The 20,196-nt window shown below is 35.1% G+C and overlaps 2 protein-coding genes and 1 long non-coding RNA gene across 3 annotated transcripts; all 3 read left to right on the top strand.

The window, feature by feature from the left end:
* Positions 1–2,963: 2,963 nt before the first annotated feature.
* Positions 2,964–4,103, top strand: LOC122308738. Its single transcript, XR_006242214.1, has 2 exons — positions 2,964–3,875; positions 3,976–4,103. It is a non-coding gene; the product is annotated as an uncharacterized LOC122308738 (long non-coding RNA).
* A 3,306-nt stretch (positions 4,104–7,409) lies between these two features.
* Positions 7,410–9,181, top strand: LOC122308737 (protein PLANT CADMIUM RESISTANCE 2-like). Its single transcript, XM_043121943.1, has 4 exons — positions 7,410–7,818; positions 8,151–8,222; positions 8,316–8,528; positions 8,726–9,181. Exons 1-4 carry the CDS (start codon positions 7,596–7,598, stop codon positions 8,809–8,811), a joined length of 594 nt encoding a protein of 197 aa, XP_042977877.1. The 5' UTR covers positions 7,410–7,595; the 3' UTR covers positions 8,812–9,181.
* Positions 9,182–13,726: 4,545 nt separating this feature from the next.
* LOC122308736 (protein PLANT CADMIUM RESISTANCE 2-like) lies at positions 13,727–15,506 on the top strand. Its single transcript, XM_043121942.1, has 4 exons — positions 13,727–14,135; positions 14,455–14,526; positions 14,620–14,832; positions 15,031–15,506. Exons 1-4 carry the CDS (start codon positions 13,913–13,915, stop codon positions 15,114–15,116), a joined length of 594 nt encoding a protein of 197 aa, XP_042977876.1. The 5' UTR covers positions 13,727–13,912; the 3' UTR covers positions 15,117–15,506.
* Positions 15,507–20,196: the final 4,690 nt, after the last annotated feature.

The raw sequence follows: 20,196 nt of genomic DNA, 5'->3' as shown, positions 1-20,196 counted from the left end.
GAACATAGTTTTTATTTGGATGAAAGGTTTTTGCATAGGATTCAAGGTATTAGGGTTTATAGTGCCACTTAGGGTCAATACATGTCACAGTTAGTATCTTGGTAATTGAATATAATTGATTTGAGATTGATCTCAAAAATGTTGATTTTTATGGATAATATGACGCTTAAGGACTCATATTAGGCTTGTAAATGATTTTCTTGGTTCAGGCCTATGAGGAAATCAAGATGTATAAATTTCATATGTTCAATAGTATCAAAATGCATGTCTCAAGTTAGCCTTAGATAGAGTATATGGCTTTCTCTCAAAATGTAATTTGGTTTATTTGGACTTGATGTACTTATAAAGTGATTTTGATCATGATTATGTTTAGAAAAATTAGATATTTTGATGTTCTATGAATCGGGAATACAAAGGAAGCAATGCATATTAGATCAAGTCCAGGTTTTGAGGTTTGATGTTCAAACATGTGTTGGATGATGTTTTCTCTTAGAATTGGTCATAAATTGTGTGAATCAAAAGGATGAACACATTTTTGGAGTTCTATTCTAGAGTTAGATCAAATACTTAATTCTGGATAAGGTGATTTCAAGAGTGGCAATGCATTTAGTGAATGATTGAGATCAAAGGTTTATGATGTGTATTTTCTTTGGTTTAATGTGTGAGAAATATTTTGAGGTTGGACATGGGTCTAAAATGGGGACTACAAGAACTTTGTTAAGCTTGGAGAGATTTTTGGTTAGATGGTAATATTGAGAGTTTAGGACTTAAAGTGAAACTTTCTCTAGGTTTTAGAAATTTAAATTGAGGACTTCTCTAACATTAGTATACTCTTATTTTAGCCCATGAAGATTATATACTCTTTTGTTTCAATTGAGGACTTCTCTAACATTACTATACCCTTATTTTAGCCCGTGGAGATTATATACTCTTTGTAAGCAAGGAAAAGTTTGTAAGTTAGCTTCTAACTTACTCTTGGATAATATACTTATGTATTTGTGTAAACTTTGCATTTATATTACTTGTTTTGTTTAATGAATTGTCTACTCTCAAATGTCATATGGTATGATTGATTTCCTCTATCCTATGCTTGAATCTTCATGACATGCTCAATTGATGCTTGCTGAAATTTTGGTTTAAATGAAATGCTTGGAGCTTCTAAGTATTGATATATGCCATGTTGAATCATCATGTGTTATGTCCATATATATGTATCTGGATGTTCTAATTATTTCAAGCCATTTACATTGTACATTTTCTCCATATTGAGCACAAGTACATGACATGGTTACATGAAAAGTTAAATGGTTTCGTCATAACTTACATGTCACATGTTCTCGAATTGTGTGAAGTGTATTAAAAAGAAAAATCATTGTCATGACCCCAATGCTAGGATGGGAGAATATCTTAGTGGAACTCCCTTGTCCACTCTAAAATACTTAAATTAGAATGATAACTCATGGGTTGATGAAGTACAATCAACGGACTTCAAATTGGTTCTTTTTAAAGGATTCCTGAGCGTAGTAGCCGCACCTAATGCTAGTGGATGCAACACATTGTAAATACAGTGAAGGAAAATTGTGAATTGTCGTATCCTATTGTAAACATCTCTGTATATGGGCATACTCACAGGTAGTCAAAAGGCCAATAATGTGATGCGGTAAATAACAAGGAGCCCACAAATCATATGGGTAGCCGTAAGGTGTCCATACCTTATTATATGGAATAAGTGTACATGTGATTAAAAAGAAATGGTACATTCTTATATGATTATATTGTTACTTTGTTACATGGTTACAAAATCAATGTTTTTGAAAAATGAATCTAAATGGGAGAAAAATGTGTTTTGTCAAAGGGAAATACCCTAATCACAAAGAGATTACATAAAAGTAATCTCATAAACTGGTGTAGATTAATGTAGTTTGTCAGATTGTAAAGTTACTTTTATTGTAAAGCAGATCAAACAGATTAGATGAAACTACATCAGTTTATAAGATTGTTTTTGTGTGATTCCTTTGTAGATGTAATAGTACTCTTTGTCAAATTGGACGTTTATGCTCATTGTTTACCTTATACATGCTTATGTTATCACTATATTACTTCATATTGCTAGAATGCATGTCAAGTGCATTGCATGCTAATCACCACCAGTTTTACATATTCTGACGCTTTAGTCACCACCATATCTCAAGTGAGGATTGAGGGCGTCACAATATGCTTGCAACTTTGAGCAAGTGTGCCAAGCAATATGCCTGGCCATACTGAGCAAGTATGCTTTGGCCTTTCTGAGCTCAAGAATCTCTGAGTTCATTTTGAGTCCTAGCTCTAACTTCTAAAGTGACCCTTTATAAAAATGAAGGACACCAAATTTTTCAAAAACTAAAAATTATAGAGTAAATGAATATATTATTATATAGCTATTTGTATTATAGTTTTAAAATAATATCTAAGATGAAGATTTGGATTTTAAATATTTAATCTGCCGAATATTACAAATAACAATCATAAAACATTATGATATTTACAATACATTAACAAGAAAGAATTTCCAAAATATATTCAAGCACGATTTGAATTCAAGTTCCTAATCTAGGTTTACTTCTCCAATTATTCTTATAGTTCTAGTTTTTACATTTAAGAGGGATAACCTTAATTACTATATATGGCTAAGAGCACTAGCAATGGTTTATTCATCTTTATTTTTAAAGTTAAATTTGAATAAACTTGCCACAATTTCATTTACATTGGTTTATTTATCTTCATAATTTTAAATAACTATGAATAGTCGTTATTCATGTTTAAAGATGTCATTTTCCTTCTTCAAATATTATTTTATTATTTTTTCTCTCTCCTCCCAACCCTCTCTTTTCTCTCTTTTTCTCTCTTTTCTTTTTTCTCTTCTCTCTCTTTATTATTTTATTATTATTTGATCAAAAAATACATAATCCAATGTCGAAATTTTTCTTCATATTCAAAATCAATCTTCAAAACATGTAATTTTACATATGAAGATAAAGAAACCATAGTCAATGCTCTTAGACGGTTGGACATCAGAAGGGATGAGATGGGCGGAATCAATGCAATGTCAATGTGATGAATCAATTCGATGGAGATCATGGGATGGATCTAAGTGGTGGAGAGTAGCACTGTTCATATGGGCCGGGTAAAAATCCGGTTATACCGGAATCCGGTTATGGGTTTCGGCCCGGAATAAACCCAGGTCGGAACCCGCATCATCAAACCCGGGCCCATCCGGCCCGGATACGGTTTGACAAACCGGGTACCGGGTTTTAACCCGATACCCGAATTTAATAAAATCCTTTAGAAACCCTAGCGCCCCCCCTCCCCCCAGCGGCTGAAACTCAGACTCTCTTTCTCTCTATCTCTCTTGCGCCCCCCCTCCCCCGAATCTCACTCATCTCTCTCTCTCTCACTCTCAGAAATAGCATTCAAGAACAACATCCTTTCTCTTTTTTCTTAGATGGCCACGAAGTTCTTCTCTCGGGGCTCGCCGAAGGTATTATTTCCGTTTTCTTCATCCTATTTCTTGGGCTCGAAGGTCTTCTCTCCCCCTCTCTCTCTATCACAAACGAAACCCTAGCCAGTGGCCACAAAGGTTTGTTCTCTACAATTTGGTTCTGTTTTATTCCGATTTGGGTCTGTGTAGCTTTTGTTCTCTGCTACGGATTGTGTAGCTTTTGTTTAGGTCAGATTTGTTGCATCCTTCTTCACATCTTTTAGGGTTTTTTTCTTTTATTACTTTTTTGATTTGGGTCTGTTGTGATGAGAATGTACACTCTCTCACCGATGGCTTGTGGAAGCTCAGCTTTGACATCCATATGCCATATGACATCCATCCGAGCCTTCTAGACCCGGTAATTACTTCTTATTTGTTTGGAAATTTTTGTGCTACTAAATCAGAGTTTTTGGTTGGATTCTATCTAACCCTTTTGGTTTTTTGTCTCTCTTTTGCAGCCAAAGTCCAGTAACTTCATGTGTACGAGTTCAACAAGCGCGATAGTGGAAGCCCTGACTACCTACGATTGAGGCATAAATCGGTCAATGCCCTCAGCAATGTAGTCCCTTTCAGTAACAAGGTAATTTTGATGAGCTAGCTTTTGGGTATGTTTTGTTCTCTGTTTGTTGCTTTTGGATTTGTTTTGATGTGAATGTTTGAATGGAATAATCTTTTAGGAGTGGTTTTATGGGTTAGATATGAATTTGTGAGACCTAGGAATGGTTTTATGGGTTAGTATGCATGGTGAAAAGATAAAAGCGGTCAAACTTAACATCACAGAATATCACTGGTATTTAAGAATTTGAGACAGATTCATTCAAAGCTTACTAAAATATAAGCTCTTCTCGTTTATTTTCTGGACAATGACCATCATTTCTTTACTGAAGTATTCCTATATAGTACTAATGGCTGATGATTATGGAGAGGGTAATTTCTCTTTACCACCAGAATTTTTTTATAGGGTTTTCTTCTATATTTTCCTTGCTAAGTAATGTGGTTTTGTGATTTTAGGAGATTAAAAAAATTGTGGTCTTTGAAGGTGCATTGGAGAAGATTTTCAGCATCATCAAAGAGGAAGGAGGAGGTTCTGAGGAAGGAGGTCTAGAAGATTTTTCAAAGTTGTGTTTTGTAATTTATATATTATAATTTTGTGTTTGTTAATGTAATGTAATGTATAAATACTAAATAATCTAATATGTAGTGAATTGTGATGTATGTTGCATGTAATATGGATATATTTTCTTTTACATACATTTAGTTAGATAGGTAATTAGTTTCTAACTTTAGTTTCTTTTACATGATTTTCTGAAACAAATGCTTTTAAACAAAAAAAAAAAAAAAATTGTCTTTTTTTGGGTAAAAATTGAACAATGTTCAATGCTATTATGTTTTTCAACATAATTTCTTGAAATATAGACTTTTAGGTTAAAAAAAAAATGTTTTCTACATTTTGTTTTTATTAGAGAAAAATTTAACCAAAAGTTTGAGGTTTCTGAAAAAAATAATAATAATAATAATAATAATAATAAAATAAAATCCGGGTTCAACCCGGAATCTGGAATACGGGTTTTATGAAATCCGGATCCATCCGGGTTCCGGACCAGGTCTAACCCGTGTTAATCCGGTCTGGATTTTGGCCCGGATTTGACATCCGGATTCCGGTCTGGGTATACCCGGATTCCCGGGTCGGAACCCGGATGAACAGCCACTGGAGAGCTTAAATTGATGTGGTCGGGTTGCTCAACCGCAAGGATTTTAACCCGGTTTGGGACCGTCAATCTTGGGGGGGAATCTAAGAGCTTCATTAGGGGAGAGTAGGAGTGTCAAATCGTGTTAACGAGTCATGTTCATGTCATGTCAAATCGTATTAACGGGTCATATAGGTCAACCCTAACACGACCCATTAACATAACGGGTCGTGTCGTGTCAACCCGTTTTGACCCATTAATAAATATTACGAAATATGTTTCTTTTATAAGTAAAAAAATAAATTAAGAAAATATTACGAAATAGGTTAATACGACACAATACAACTCATTTTAAACTATTTATGTAAATGAGTTGAATAGACCCGAAATTAACCTTTTTAACCTAATTAAATTTAGCATAATTTTATATAAATGTTAAAATTACAATATCTATAAAAATTATAAAACTAATTATAAGTCCAAAACTACAATCCAAATAATAAAAATATTGAAATTGAAATTCTAACAATTTTATTTTTAGATATAAGGGTATAATTGTAACTTTAACTTTCTTAACGTGTCATAACGGGTCAAAACGGGTTAACCCGTTATCAACCCGTTAAGCAATCGTGTCTTAACGGGTCAACCCGTTTTGACCCGAACCCATTAAGGTTAAACTCTAACCTGCTATTATCGTGTCGTGTTCGTGTTGGGTTAACGGGTCGTGTGATATATTGCCACCCCTAGGGGAGAGAATCAGAAAGCTTAGGCACCATGGGTTGGGTTGTTCATATGTTGTCGGTCAGGTTGCTTAGCTACCATCGTGGATTGTGTTTTCCGATATGGTGGAGATCAATGCGTGGAGGAGACAAATGGTGAAATGTGAGAGTGGGATTTGGGCGTTGGGTGGTGAAATTTTTTTTTTTTTTTTTTTTTTTTTTGGCAATATTTGAAAGGTTTGACATGGTATTTTTTTTAAATAATAATAGACTTATTATCCTCTAATTACATTTTTATTATTCTTTACTTGATAATTAAGTAAATGATTATTCGTAAAATTGTAAATTTTTTAAATTTTAAGGACGTTAAAATATACTTAAAAATAATAAAAAAATAAAAATTATATATATATTAAAATAGTAAATGAGTGATAAGATAATAGTAAATCATCATTTTTTTTTTTTTTTTTTAATGCCGTTGGGATGGGTGGGATACATGTACGCTCCATAGTACGGATAAAACCCCCAAAACGTTAAAATATAAAATAGACTGGGCTTGAAAACAATTCAGATTGAGTTATAAAAAAGACCCAAAAATTAGTTGAGAAAAGCCTAGCCTGATTGTAGGATCCGGCCTAACTCTGAGTTGGACTTTGACTTCGATTCCAGCCCCGACGTCAACTCCGATGCTTGGAACTGAAATCGTAGTGGGCTCCTGATCAAAATCAAAGTTGGACGTTGACTCGGAGCCAGCCCTACCCAAAAGTTCCCTAAAGAATTTCATAAATTAATGCCCTCCCCGAAAGGTATTTATTTCATAATCCTACGTACCCACACTTTCACTTTCCTGGTTCCGCCGTGCTTCTGCAACTCTTATTTCCTGATCTTCAATCTCATCTTATTATATTTGTTGATGAAATGGAAATTGAGTTGGAGAGGAAGGTTGTAAAAGTAACGTTAAATATAGTTTTAGAATATTTTTAATACTTTTACGTATTTTTTATATATTCCATTAAGGTGATTAGTTAAAATAATTATTTTATATTAAAAAAATTAATTACATTAATAAAATACATAAAAAAATATATAAAAATGACTACACATAAAATTTTTTATTTTTTAAAAAAATTACCTAAATTTTCCAACTCTAAACCTGTATAAATAATAATACACCTACGACTCCTTTATAACCATATAACTGTCCATCTCAAATAAACTAATATAATTGTCTAATTTTATTAAAATATATGTTCAACTTTACATAATTACTCTTCATTTTAAATAAAGTTATAAAATAATTATAAACAAGTTTATCATTTCCCATTTATAACCATGTTTTTTTTTTTTTTTGTTTTTTTTCCCTCGAGTGTACCCAGATTTGCCACGTAAGATTAAGTACCCTATACGGCCGATTGACTCAATCAGGCAGCAGCTTGACCAATGACTTCGGGACTTTCGCTGAAAGCAGAAAGCACGAACCATTCCTTACTCAACTAAAATTTAGTTTCCTTTCATAATCTCTGGCAGTTCTCATAATTAATATGGTCATTTTATAAGCCCACCACGAAGGTGTCTTTCTTATCCAAATTTCTTCGTCCTATATATCTCCTGTAATTAAATCTGCTTCCTCTCCGCCCTGAACACATCTGTTAGTATTTCTCTGTACCTATCATGTATTCATCATCAAACCCAGAAGGTTATGATCAGGAGTACTCCGACGAGAAGCATATATTCGCGGAGGACACCACGAATAGTACTGGTATTCCAGTCAGCTCCGACAGCCAAGAATATGATGACTCTTCCAGTTCCAGGCCTGCTGTGTTTCATGTTCAGTCTAGAGTTCGGGGCCCTTGGTCCTCCGGCCTCTGTGACTGTTTCATGGACAAAAAAACTTGTAAGAACGTATTTTTCTTTTTTCTTTCTGCTTTCGGATCGTGTTATAGTTATTTTTAAATACACTCTCCTTCCCCTCTCCACCGGCAAGATTCGCCGCCAGCTTCTAGCCAGGAACTAGAGCCCCAGGCGGATCGATCACAAGCCCGCGCTACATAGCTCGGCTTGCAAGAACATGTCGAGATGCCTCGCTGTGTTATTCGAGGGTTGATTTTGAGGGTTTTGACTTCTCCGTTTTTTTTTTTTTTTTTTTTTTTTTTTTTTTTTTTTTTTTTGTAATTTTTCTTATACGATTCCTACTTTTCTTCATAGATAATAATTCATTTTTCACAGGTTGCGTGACCTTCTGGTGCCCCTGCATTACTTTTGGACAAATTGCAGAGATTGTGGATAAAGGATCAACATGTAAGTATGGTCGTTTAAAAGAAGATTGAATTTCAGTGATGATCGCTCTGATTGATTGCTAAGATGGTGCGGTGGCCATTAATTATGTTACAGCTTGTGGAGCGAATGGAGCTTTGTACGCACTAATCTGCTGCGTGATCTGCTGTCCAAGCCTGTACTCATGCTTTTACAGGTCGAAGATGAGGCAACAGTACCTGCTGCGGGAGAGACCCTGCGGAGATTGCTTGGTTCATTGCTTCTGTGAGCAATGTGCTTTGTGCCAAGAGCATCGTGAGCTCAAAACCCGTGGCTTCGACATGACCATCGGTATAAAAAAACGCAGCATCCTTGACTCTGATCTCTCTCTCTCTATATATATATATATATCTTCTTCTTCCATATATTAATTTCGACCTGTTTAAAGTTTTAGAAAAATTAACTTTTAGAAAACGGGTTTTTTGAGGACCCAAAATGGCCTTCAAATATTATCTGGTACTTCGTCTGATCTGAAATTGCATGGGTAGGCTGGCATGGAAACGTGGAGCAACGTAGTCGCGGGGTCACCGCGGCAATGAAGGCTCCGGAGAAGGAAGCAGGCATGAGCCGATAGCATGCATCGAAGATCTATGGTTGGATTTTAATTTCCTCTTTGATAATTCATAACCACAACTTAGGGCATGAGTCATGTGTACTTACTCTACAGAGTTAGGTTTGTTTCGATCATGGTAGGGAATAATCATCATTTCCAACTCTATTGAGTTCATGTTTATTTCAATAATATATTAATGGAAATAATTTAGTTTTAAAGAATTATATAAAAGTAAATCCACAAATTTATATGATTGGATATTATATGTCAAATTATATAGTTATAATTTCATGAAACTCACGTCAGTTTGTAAGTTTATTTTATATAATTTTTTATATTTGTAACAGTTTTAGATGTATAAATAAACTTATAATTTCATAATTTTCAGCAATATTGGTTTGTAAGTACAAATATCATTTATTTTTGTTGAGGTATCATTGGATAAAACTCCCTGGAATTTTCTCCGAACATGCAATATTTTTTCTGGGATCGATGTTAGAACATCGATGCATGTACAATCAATCTGCATGCGCTGAAAAGTCATGCCTTTATATAGCACACGCTTGACTCTTCTGGTCTTCCTTCTGTCTAGTTTTTTAAGTTTTTGTTTTCAATAAACAGAGAATAAGAGATTATGTTTGACGCGGTACGCGGATAAAGGCGCTCTACTAGTACAAATTTCTGTGGTTTTAAAATTTTGTTGACTGCAAGACTTCGTGAGAGCATATTTATGAGCACGCCTACCCTTTTGCCGAGTAACAAAGTAGTACGTGGACCATATTTTTTATTATTATTAAAAATAGGAATGGTAATATATCACACAATCCGTTAACTCAACGCAAACACGACACGATAATAGTAGGTTAGGGTTTAGCCTTAATAGGTTCGGGTCAAAACAGATTGACCCGTTAAGATACGATTGCTTAACGGGTTGATAACGGGTTAACCCGTTTTGACCCGTTATAACATGTTATAATACGTTAAGAAAGTTAAAGTTAGAATTATACCCTTATATCTAAAAATAAAATTGTTAGAATTTCAATTTCGATATTTTTATTATTTGGATTGTAGTTTTGGACTTATAATTAGTTTTATAATTTTTATAGATATTGTAATTTTAACATTTATATAAAATTATGCTAAATTTAATCAAGTTAAAAAGGTTAATTTCAAGCCTATTCAACCCATTTATATAAATAGTTTAAAATGAGTTGTATTGTGTCGTATTAACCTATTTCGTAATATTTTCTTAATTTATTTGTTTACTTATTAAAAAAAAAACATATTTCATAATATTTATTAATGGGTCAAAACGGGTTGACACGACCCAACCCGTTATGTTAATGGATCGCGTTAGAGTTTGAGATTTTGACACGATAAGCTTAACGGATCGGGTTAGAGTTGACCTATATGACCCGTTAACACGATTTGACACGACACGAATACGACCCGTTAACACGATTTGACACCCTTAATTGAAAGTCATCGTGGGACACAAACAGCTTGTACGTGTCTCAAATGGACTAATTCATTTTGAGATTACAAAATATTAATTCTAATAAAGTTTCCGTACAGTATTTGGATAACTATGCGACTTGTATAAAAAAAATTATTATTTAATAATATATTTTATTTCTTTTTTAAATGAATATGTTAGAGATTGAGACTTTCATATTTTAAAATTATATTTAATATTTATATAAAAAGAAAAGACAAAAAGATTTTTTTTTTTTTTTTTTTGGTCCTTTCTACGCAGGAAAAGCTTGTCTTGACTCTACATATTTTCTGCATTCTCTGTGGAGCTATTAAATTAAGTGGATTAAAGTTCTCGCTGTTTTTCTAAGAGCTAATTAAGGGTAAATGCAACCACTTCATTATTATTGGCCTTCTTCTAGTTTACTCCAGAGTACGTTGTTGATACCAAGTGGACTGATGATCTAAATGATACTTATATAAGGATATATCCTTGTTGCGGAATAGCATTGAAGCAAAGATTATTACTATTTTTCTTCTGTTGGATACTGGTATGAAGATTTGGGACTAGAGGATCATCTAAATCCTTGGTAAACAGGCCCAAGGATACGAAGTAAAATATCTGTGGAATAGGCCACACGGGCCAAGTAACATGCAGGCTAGGAAGATTGTAGCTCTGATGAAAAAATATCTACCCCTAAAGAAACGGCATGATATTCGGAAATTTTATTTACAATCTTCACTAGAGATTGTATGTGTAGACTTTTTATTAAATAAAAAAAAAAAAAAAACATCATTTTAGAAGGAATATTTTTATAATTTTAAAAAATTTTAAAGATAAATTTGCTTAGGCCTACATTGCAATCCTCAAATAGTGACTATACGCAGCATTACTTATTTGGAATAGAAGTCCACAATATATCAACCAGTTCCTTCTGCTATCATATCCCCAGAATCTGTTGATCAAGATCCCGAGATTTTGGAAAAAATTTAATTATCCTTAGCAAGCAACAGTTCACCCCTATATAAGGGACTTGCGCTTGTGAATCCAAGTACAATCTAGAGATTCTCATTTTATACTTAGTAATATTTAATCTTTCTTAATTTAGACATCGGAGAGGCCCCCTCCCCCATTGTTCCTTTCTGCAAGTCATTGAAAGAGACTAACAAGTAGTGAAAAACGTCATCAACAGTTGGTATCGTCTGTGAGATTGAGCTATAAACTTCTTAAGCACTTGTCAACAAGGTTTATGTAGGCCTACAGTAACATGCTCCCAAACTACCTGTGACCAAGATACCACCTTCGCAAATATGGAGGCGCGGCTTATAGAGATGGAAAAATAATTAAAGAAGATGAATGAGGCGATAGTGACCCTCCAACAAGGAATGCCTACATTGAGGGAGACGCACCTGACCACAACAAACAATTGGAGGGAGAAGCACACAGTGCAAGAGGAACGAATGCCAAGGAAGAGGAGAAGAAGAAGCTACATGATGAATTGTGCACCCTCGTCAACAAATATAAAGAGATGGCTAAAAAGATGGGAGGATCGTCCTCAATCGACCAACTGCTTAATCGCACAAACTTACTTACCTTATAGTTCGGAGGTAATAGCCGTCCTACTTCCATCAAAATTTAAAATTCCACAAATATAGATGTAAGATGGGTCACAGAACTGGGTCGACCACTTGGAAAACTTTAAGGCATATATGACTCTCCACGGGTTCCCTGGAGAGGTGGCATGCAAGGCCTTCCCATTCACATTGAAGGGCACAATGAGAAGCTGGTTCGGGGCACATCGACCATGGCCAATCGATAGTTTCGAGGAATTAGTCAAAGAATTCCCAACACAACTCATGGCTAGCAAAAGACAAAGAGGGCCCATGACATACCCGGATTCCGGTCTGGATATACCCGGATTCCCGGGTCGGAACCCGGATGAACAGCCACTGGAGAGCTTAAATTGATGTGGTCGGGTTGCTCAACCGCAAGGATTTTAACCCGGTTTGGGACCGTCAATCTTGGGGGGGAATCTAAGAGCTTCATTAGGGGAGAGAATCAGAAAGCTTAGGCACCATGGGTTGGGTTGTTCATATGTTGTCGGTCAGGTTGCTTAGCTACCATCGTGGGTTGTGTTTTCCGATATGGTGGAGATCAATGCGTGGAGGAGACAAATGGTGAAATGTGAGAGTGGGATTTGGGCGTTGGGTGGTGAAATGTTTTTTTTTTTTTTTTTGGCAATATTTGAAAGGTTTGACATGGTATTTTTTTTAAATAATAATAGACTTATTCTCCTCTAATTACATTTTTATTATTCTTTACTTGATAATTAAGTAAATGATTATTCGTAAAATTGTAAATTTTTTAAATTTTAAGGATGTTAAAATATACTTAAAAATAATAAAAAAATAAAAATTATATATATATTAAAATAGTAAATGAGTGATAAGATAATAGTAAATCATCATTTTTTTTTTTTTTTTTGTTTTTTAATGCCTTTGGGATGGGTGGGATACATGTACGCTCCATAGTACGGATAAAACCCCCAAAACGTTAAAATATAAAATAGACTGGGCTTAAAAACAATTCAGATTGAGTTATAAAAAAGACCCAAAAATTAGTTGAGAAAAGCCTATTCCAGCCCCAACGTCAACTCTGATGCTTGGAAATGAAATCGTAGTGGGCTCCTGATCAAAATCAAAGTTGGACGTTGACTTGGAGCCAGCCCTACCCAAAAGTTCCCTAAAGAATTTCATAAATTAATGCCCTCCCCCCGAAAGGTATTTATTTCATAATCCTACGTACCCACACTTTCACTTTCCTGGTTCCGCCGTGCTTCTGCAACTCTTATTTCCTGATCTTCAATCTCATCTTATTATATTTGTTGATGAAATGGAAATTGAGTTGGGGAGAAAGGTTGCAAAAGTAACGTTAAATATAGTTTTAGAATATTTTTAATACTTTTACGTATTTTTTATATATTCCATTAAGGTGATTAGTTAAAATAATTATTTTATATTAAAAAAATTAATTATATTAATAAAATACATAAAAAAAATATATAAAAATGACTACACATAAAATTTTTTATTTTTTAAAAAAATTACCTAAATTTCCCAACTCTAAACCTGTATAAATAATAATACACCTACGACTCCTTTATAACCATATAACTGTCCATCTCAAATAAACTAATATAATTGTCTAATTTTATTAAAATATATGTTCAACTTGACATAATTACTCTTCATTTTAAATAAAGTTATAAAATAATTATAAACAAGTTTATCATTTCCCATTTATAAACATGTTTTTTTTTTTTTTTTTTTTTTTTTTCCCTCGAGTGTACCCAGATTTGCCACGTAAGATTAAGTACCCTATACGGCCGATTGACTCAATCAGGCAGCAGCTTGACCAATGACTTCGGGACTTTCGCTGAAAGCAGAAAGCACGAACCATTCCTTACTCAACTAAAATTTAGTTTCCTTTCATAATCTCTGGCAGTTCTCATAATTAATATGGTCATTTTATAAGCCCACCACGAAGGTGTCTTTCTTATCCAAATTTCTTCGTCCTATATATCTCCTGTAATTAAATCTGCTTCCTCTCCGCCCTGAACACATCTGTTAGTATTTCTCTGTACCTATCATGTATTCATCATCAAACCCAGAAGGTTATGATCAGGAGTACTCCGACGAGAAGCATATATTCGCGGAGGACACCACGAATAGTACTGGTATTCCAGTCAGCTCCGACAGCCAAGAATATGATGACTCTTCCAGTTCCAGGCCTGCTGTGTTTCGTGTTCAGTCTAGAGTTCGGGGCCCTTGGTCCTCCGGCCTCTGTGACTGTTTCATGGACAAAAAAACTTGTAAGAACGTATTTTTCTTTTTTCTTTCTGCTTTCGGATCGTGTTATAGTTATTTTTAAATACACTCTCCTTCCCCTCTCCACCGGCAAGATTCGCCGCCAGCTTCTAGCCAGGAACTAGAGCCCCAGGCGGATCGATCACAAGCCCGCGCTACTTAGCTCGGCTTGCAAGAACATGTCGAGATGCCTCGCTGTGTTATTCGAGGGTTGATTTTGAGGGTTTTGACTTCTCCGTTTTTTTTTTTTTTTTTTTTTTTTTTTTGTAATTTTTCTTATACGATTCCTACTTTTCTTCATAGATAATAATTCATTTTTCACAGGTTGCGTGACCTTCTGGTGCCCCTGCATTACTTTTGGACAAATTGCAGAGATTGTGGATAAAGGATCAACATGTAAGTATGGTCGTTTAAAAGAAGATTGAATTTCAGTGATGATCGCTCTGATTGATTGCTAAGATGGTGCGGTGGCCATTAATTATGTTACAGCTTGTGGAGCGAATGGAGCTTTGTACGCACTAATCTGCTGCGTGATCTGCTGTCCAAGCCTGTACTCATGCTTTTACAGGTCGAAGATGAGGCAACAGTACCTGCTGCGGGAGAGACCCTGCGGAGATTGCTTGGTTCATTGCTTCTGTGAGCAATGTGCTTTGTGCCAAGAGCATCGTGAGCTCAAAACCCGTGGCTTCGACATGACCATCGGTATAAAAAAACGCAGCATCCTTGACTCTCTCTCTCTCTCTCTATATATATATATATATATCTTCTTCTTCCATATATTAATTTCGACCTGTTTAAAGTTTTAGAAAAATTAACTTTTAGAAAACGGGTTTTTTGAGGACCCAAAATGGCCTTCAAATATTATCTGGTACTTTTTCTGATCTGAAATTGCATGGATAGGCTGGCATGGAAACGTGGAGCAACGTAGTCGCGGGGTCACCGCGGCAATGAAGGCTCCGGAGAAGGAAGCAGGCATGAGCCGATAGCATGCATCGAAGATCTATGGTTGGATTTTAATTTCCTCTTTGATAATTCATAACCACAACTTAGGGCATGAGTCATGTGTACTTACTCTACAGAGTTAGGTTTGTTTCGATCATGGCAGGGAATAATCATCATTTCCAACTCTATTGAGTTCATGTTTATTTCAATAATATATTAATGGAAATAATTTAGCTTTAAAAAATTATATAAAAGTAAATCTATAAATTTATATAATTAGATATTATATGTCAAATTGTATAGTTATGATTTCATGAAACTCACGTCAGTTTGTAAGTTTATTTTATATAATTTTTTATATTTGTAACAATTTTAGATGTATAAATAAACTTATAATTTCATAATTTTCAGTAATATTGGTTTGTAAGTACAAATATCATTTATTTTTGTTGAGGTATCATTGGATAAAACTCCCTGGAATTTTTACATGCAATATTTTTTCTGGGATCGATGTTAGAACATCGATGCATGTACAATCAATCTGCATGCGCTGAAAAGTCATGCCTTTATATAGCACACGCTTGACTCTTCTGGTCTTCCCTTCTGTCTAGTTTTTTAAGTTTTTGTTTTCAATAAACAGAGAATAAGAGATAATGTTTGACGCGGTACGCGGATAAAGGCGCTCTACTAGTACTAATTTCTGTGGTTTTAAAATTTTGTTGACTGCAAGACTTCGTGAGAGCATATTTATGAGCACGCCTACTCTTTTGCCGAGTAACAAAGTAGTACGTGGACCATATTTTTTATTATTATTAAAAGTAGGAATGGCAATATGTCACACAATCCGTTAACTCAACGCGAACACGACACGATAATAGTGGGTTAGAGTTTAGCCTTAATGGATTCGAATCAAAACGGATTAACCCGTTAAGACACAATTACTTAACGGGTTGATAACGGGTTAACCCGTTTTGACCCGTTATAACCTGTTATAATACGTTAAGAAAGTTAAAATTAGAATTATACCCTTATATCTAAAAATAAAATTGTTAGAATTTCAATTTCGATATTTTTATTATTTGGATTGTAGTTTTGGATTTATAATTAGTTTTATAATTTTTATAGATATTGTAATTTTAACATTTATATAAAATTATGCTAAATTTAATCAGGTTAAAAAGGTTCATTTCAAGCCTATTCAACCCATTTATATAAATAGTTTAAAATGAGTTGTATTGTCTCGTATTAACCTATTTCGTAATATTTTCTTAATTTATTTGTTTACTTATAAAAAAAAAAACATATTTCGTAATATTTATTAATAGGTACGGGTTGACACGACACGGCCCGTTATGTTAATGGGTCGCGTTAGGGTTTGAGATTTTGACAAGATAAGCTTAACGGATCGAGTTATGATTGACCTATATAACCCGTTAACACGATTTGACACGACACAAATACGACCCGTTAACACGATTTGACACCCCTAATTGAAAGTCGTCGTGGAACACAAACAGCTTGTACGTGTCTCAAATGGACTAATTCATTTCGAGATTACAGAATATTAATTCTAATAAAGTTTCCGTACAGTATTTAGATAACTATGCGACTTGTATAAAAAAATTATTATTTAATAATATATTTTATTTCTTTTTTAAATGAATATGTTAGAGATTGAGACTTTCATATTTTAAAATTATATTTAATATTTATATAAAAAGAAAAGACAAAAAGTTTTTTTTTTTTTTTGGTCCTTTCTACGCAGGAAAAGCTTGTCTTGACTTGTAAATGGTATGGCAATTACATTTATTATTATTATACTTTGTTAATCTGACCTCTCTTGTTTCTATGTGTTACGATTGGATAGATGAAATGAAGCTTCTGGATTAATGAAGCCTCATGACCAGCACGTGACCGTAAGCTACTTCAAACCGAGGCCAAGTTTGAGCCGTAGGATCAGTCCACGTGGAGTCATCTGTCATGCCATATAAATGCATCGTTTCAGCCGTATGCTTTAACCTAATCTTCATTTGTGTATTCGGCCGATTGAGAGAGAGGCGGGGTCCGAGAGAGAGTGAAGAGAAGGGGGAAACTAGGGTTCATGCTTGGGAAGAAAATCCTTGATTTTCTTGAGTGTAAATGAGTGCTCTGTAATCTGAGAACGTTTCTGAGGCTTCTCTGTGATGGATATTGATATCAATAAAGCTCTGAGACCCATTCCTGCCGTGGACGTAGACCATTAGGGTCGAACCACGTAAATCGGTTGTGTTCATTCTTTCTTGCTTTATTTTGCTTTTTTCTTTATCTTCTTGATGATTAATCTTGTTATTATTGATTCTTGATTAATTCCTGGATCTGTTTGTATATTAGGGTTTAGTCATAAACTGTTGGTTAATTGGTTCTGTCTTGATTAAAGCAGTATTTACTTTCAATATCATTACATGTTGTACAGTTTGTTTATATATGCTTGTAAGAATATTCTGAACATATTTGTATAGAGTCTTGCATTGATTTGGAATCTTTGGTATAATCTGAGTGTTGTACAAAAGGAAAGACTCAGGCATATAACATTACAAGTGGTATCTAGAGCCTAGGTCGATGGGGACCATGAGGTTTGATATTGAAAAATTTACTGGGGAGAATGATTTCGGACTATGGAGGATTAAGATGAGGGCATTACTAGTCCAACATGGACTGCAAGATGCCCTCTTAGGTGAGAAAAAGAAAGGATCTTCCTCGAAAGAGGAAGACAAGGAATCTGTCCATAAGGACAAGGAATCTGTCCATAAGGACATTCTCCAAAAGGCACACAGTGCCTTAATCCTTTCCCTTGGGGATAAGGTCCTGAGGGAAGTGGCCAGTGAGGAAACTGCTGCTGGTATATGGCTTAAATTAGAGAACCTGTATATGACTAAATCCCTAGCAAATAGACTTCATAAGAAAACCAAACTTTATACTTTTAAGATGCCCCTGGAACTTCAATAGGGCAGCACCTTGATGAGTTTAATAAAATCATCCTAGATCTAGTAAATATTGATATCAAGGTGGAGGATGAGGATCAAGCTATTCTTTTACTTAGTTCTTTGGATTCATCTTATCAAAGCATAAAGGAAACCATGATGTTTGGAAGAGACTCTCTTACACTAGATGAAGTACAATCTGTACTTCATACTAGGGAACTGCAATACATAGGGGAATCAAAACAAAATCATGGGGAAGGTTTGACTGTTAGGGGTAGAACAGAAAAAAGAGAAAAGAGGGGGAAGAATGAGGGCAAAAAGTTTAGGTCTAAGTCAAAGGGAAAACACTTTAAGTGTTTTCACTGTCATAAAGAAGGACATTTCAAGAAGAACTGTCCTGAAAGAAAGAATAATACAGAAAATAAGAATAAAGAGGCAGGAGATGCCTCTGTAGTATTAGAAGGATATGAAAGTGCTAAGGTACTCACTGTAAGTGAGGTTGACTCAAAAACAGAGTGGATAATGGACTCTGGCTGTTCCTTTCATATGTGTCCAATCAAAGAATGGTTTGAGACATTCTCTGAGTTAGATGGGGGGCAAGTAATTCTATGAAACAATAAGTCCTGCAAAATCATGGGTATAGGGTCAGTGAGACTAAAAATGCATGATGGTACTGAAAGGGTTTTAAGGGAGGTTAGATTTATACCTGAGTTGAAGAGAAATTTAATTTCTCTTGGCATGCTTGATTTATCAGGCCATACCTTCAAATCTGAGGCAGGGGTTCTTAGGGTTACAAGAGGGTCCTTGGTTATTATGAAAGGAGTGATTAAGAATGGTTTATACACACTACTTGGTAAAACTATAGTTGGGGAAGCATCTTCTGTACAGAATACTGTACAGAACCAATCTGTGTTGTGGCATAGGAGGCTTGGGCATGTGAGTCAGAGGGGACTTATAGAGTTGCAAAAACAAGGTTTGTTAACTGACCATAATCTAGGCAACCTACCCTTCTGTGAGGACTGCATTTATGGGAAGGCCAAAAGGGTTAGCTTTAAGCCAGCAATCCATAATACCAAACAAACCTTAGACTATGTCCACTCTGATCTATGGGGACCTGCAAGAGTAAATTCACACAATGGAGGAAGCTATTTCCTATCATTTGTGGATGATTACTCAAGAAAGGTTTGGGTTTATATACTAAAAAATAAAAGTGACACTTTTGAGAGGTTTAAAGAGTGGAAAAACCTAGTTGAAAACCAAGTAGGTAGAAAACTCAAAGTTTTAAGGACTGATAATGGTTTAGAGTTCCTGTCAAATGATTTTAACATGTATTGTAAAAAAGAAGGAATTCTTAGACATAAAACAGTGAGAGAAACCCCTCAACAGAATGGACTTGCCGAAAGAATGAATAGGACTATCCTAGAAAGAGTGAGGTGTATGTTGTCAAATTCAGGGCTGCCCAAAACCTTCTGGGCAGAAGCAACAAACACAGCAGTTCACCTTATAAATAGGTGTCCTTCTTCAACAATAGGGTTTAAAACACCTCAGGAACTATGGTCTGGAAAACCTCCCACTTATGATCACCTTAGAGTTTTTGGGTGTGTAGCTTATGCACATTCAAAAACTGACAAATTGGAACCTAGGGCACTTAAGTGTATTTTCATAGGGTATCCTGAAGGGGTTAAGGGATACAAACTATGGGTAGAAGGACCTGGTAGGTTTAGATGCATTGTGAGCAGAGATGTGACCTTTAATGAGTCACAGATGGCTCGGGTACAAGAGTCACAGTCAGTTAATAATAATGACAAGTTCTTAGAGGGATCTCAGATTGAGGTGGAGCAGGTTAATACCCAACCTGAATCTATAACTGGTAATGACAGTGACTCTGAGGGTCAAACTTCAGAGGATACAAGTCAAGGTGGAGCCAGATCTTGGAATCTAGCTAGAGATAGACAGAGGAGGGTGATTAAACCACCTTCAAGATATGGTCAAGCTGAACTTACCATATTTGCCTTAACAGTTGCTGATGAAATAGTGTATCAGGAACCTAGAACTTACAAAGAAGCTGTGACCAGCAAAGACTCCTCTAAATGGGTACTAGCCATGCATGAGGAAATGGAATCCCTGAATAAGAACAAAACTTGGGTTCTAGTGCCAAAACCCA

The sequence above is a fragment of the Carya illinoinensis genome, chromosome 5 (assembly GCF_018687715.1).
Source record: "Carya illinoinensis cultivar Pawnee chromosome 5, C.illinoinensisPawnee_v1, whole genome shotgun sequence".
NCBI lineage: Eukaryota > Viridiplantae > Streptophyta > Magnoliopsida > Fagales > Juglandaceae > Carya > Carya illinoinensis.
The sequence above is the reverse complement of the archived record's forward strand: the minus strand, read 5'-3'. Positions and strand labels throughout refer to the sequence as shown.

Excerpts from the sequence above, each read along its gene's own strand:
- LOC122308737 (XM_043121943.1), top strand. The coding sequence starts at position 7,596 with ATGTATTCATCATCAAACCCAGAAGGTTATGATCAGGAGTACTCCGAC. Across the intron at positions 7,819-8,150 it reads TTTCATGGACAAAAAAACTT|GTTGCGTGACCTTCTGGTGC; the intron begins GTAAGAACGTAT and ends CATTTTTCACAG. Across the intron at positions 8,529-8,725 it reads TGGCTTCGACATGACCATCG|GCTGGCATGGAAACGTGGAG; the intron begins GTATAAAAAAAC and ends TTGCATGGGTAG.
- LOC122308736 (XM_043121942.1), top strand. The coding sequence starts at position 13,913 with ATGTATTCATCATCAAACCCAGAAGGTTATGATCAGGAGTACTCCGAC. Across the intron at positions 14,527-14,619 it reads TGTGGATAAAGGATCAACAT|CTTGTGGAGCGAATGGAGCT; the intron begins GTAAGTATGGTC and ends ATTATGTTACAG. Across the intron at positions 14,833-15,030 it reads TGGCTTCGACATGACCATCG|GCTGGCATGGAAACGTGGAG; the intron begins GTATAAAAAAAC and ends TTGCATGGATAG.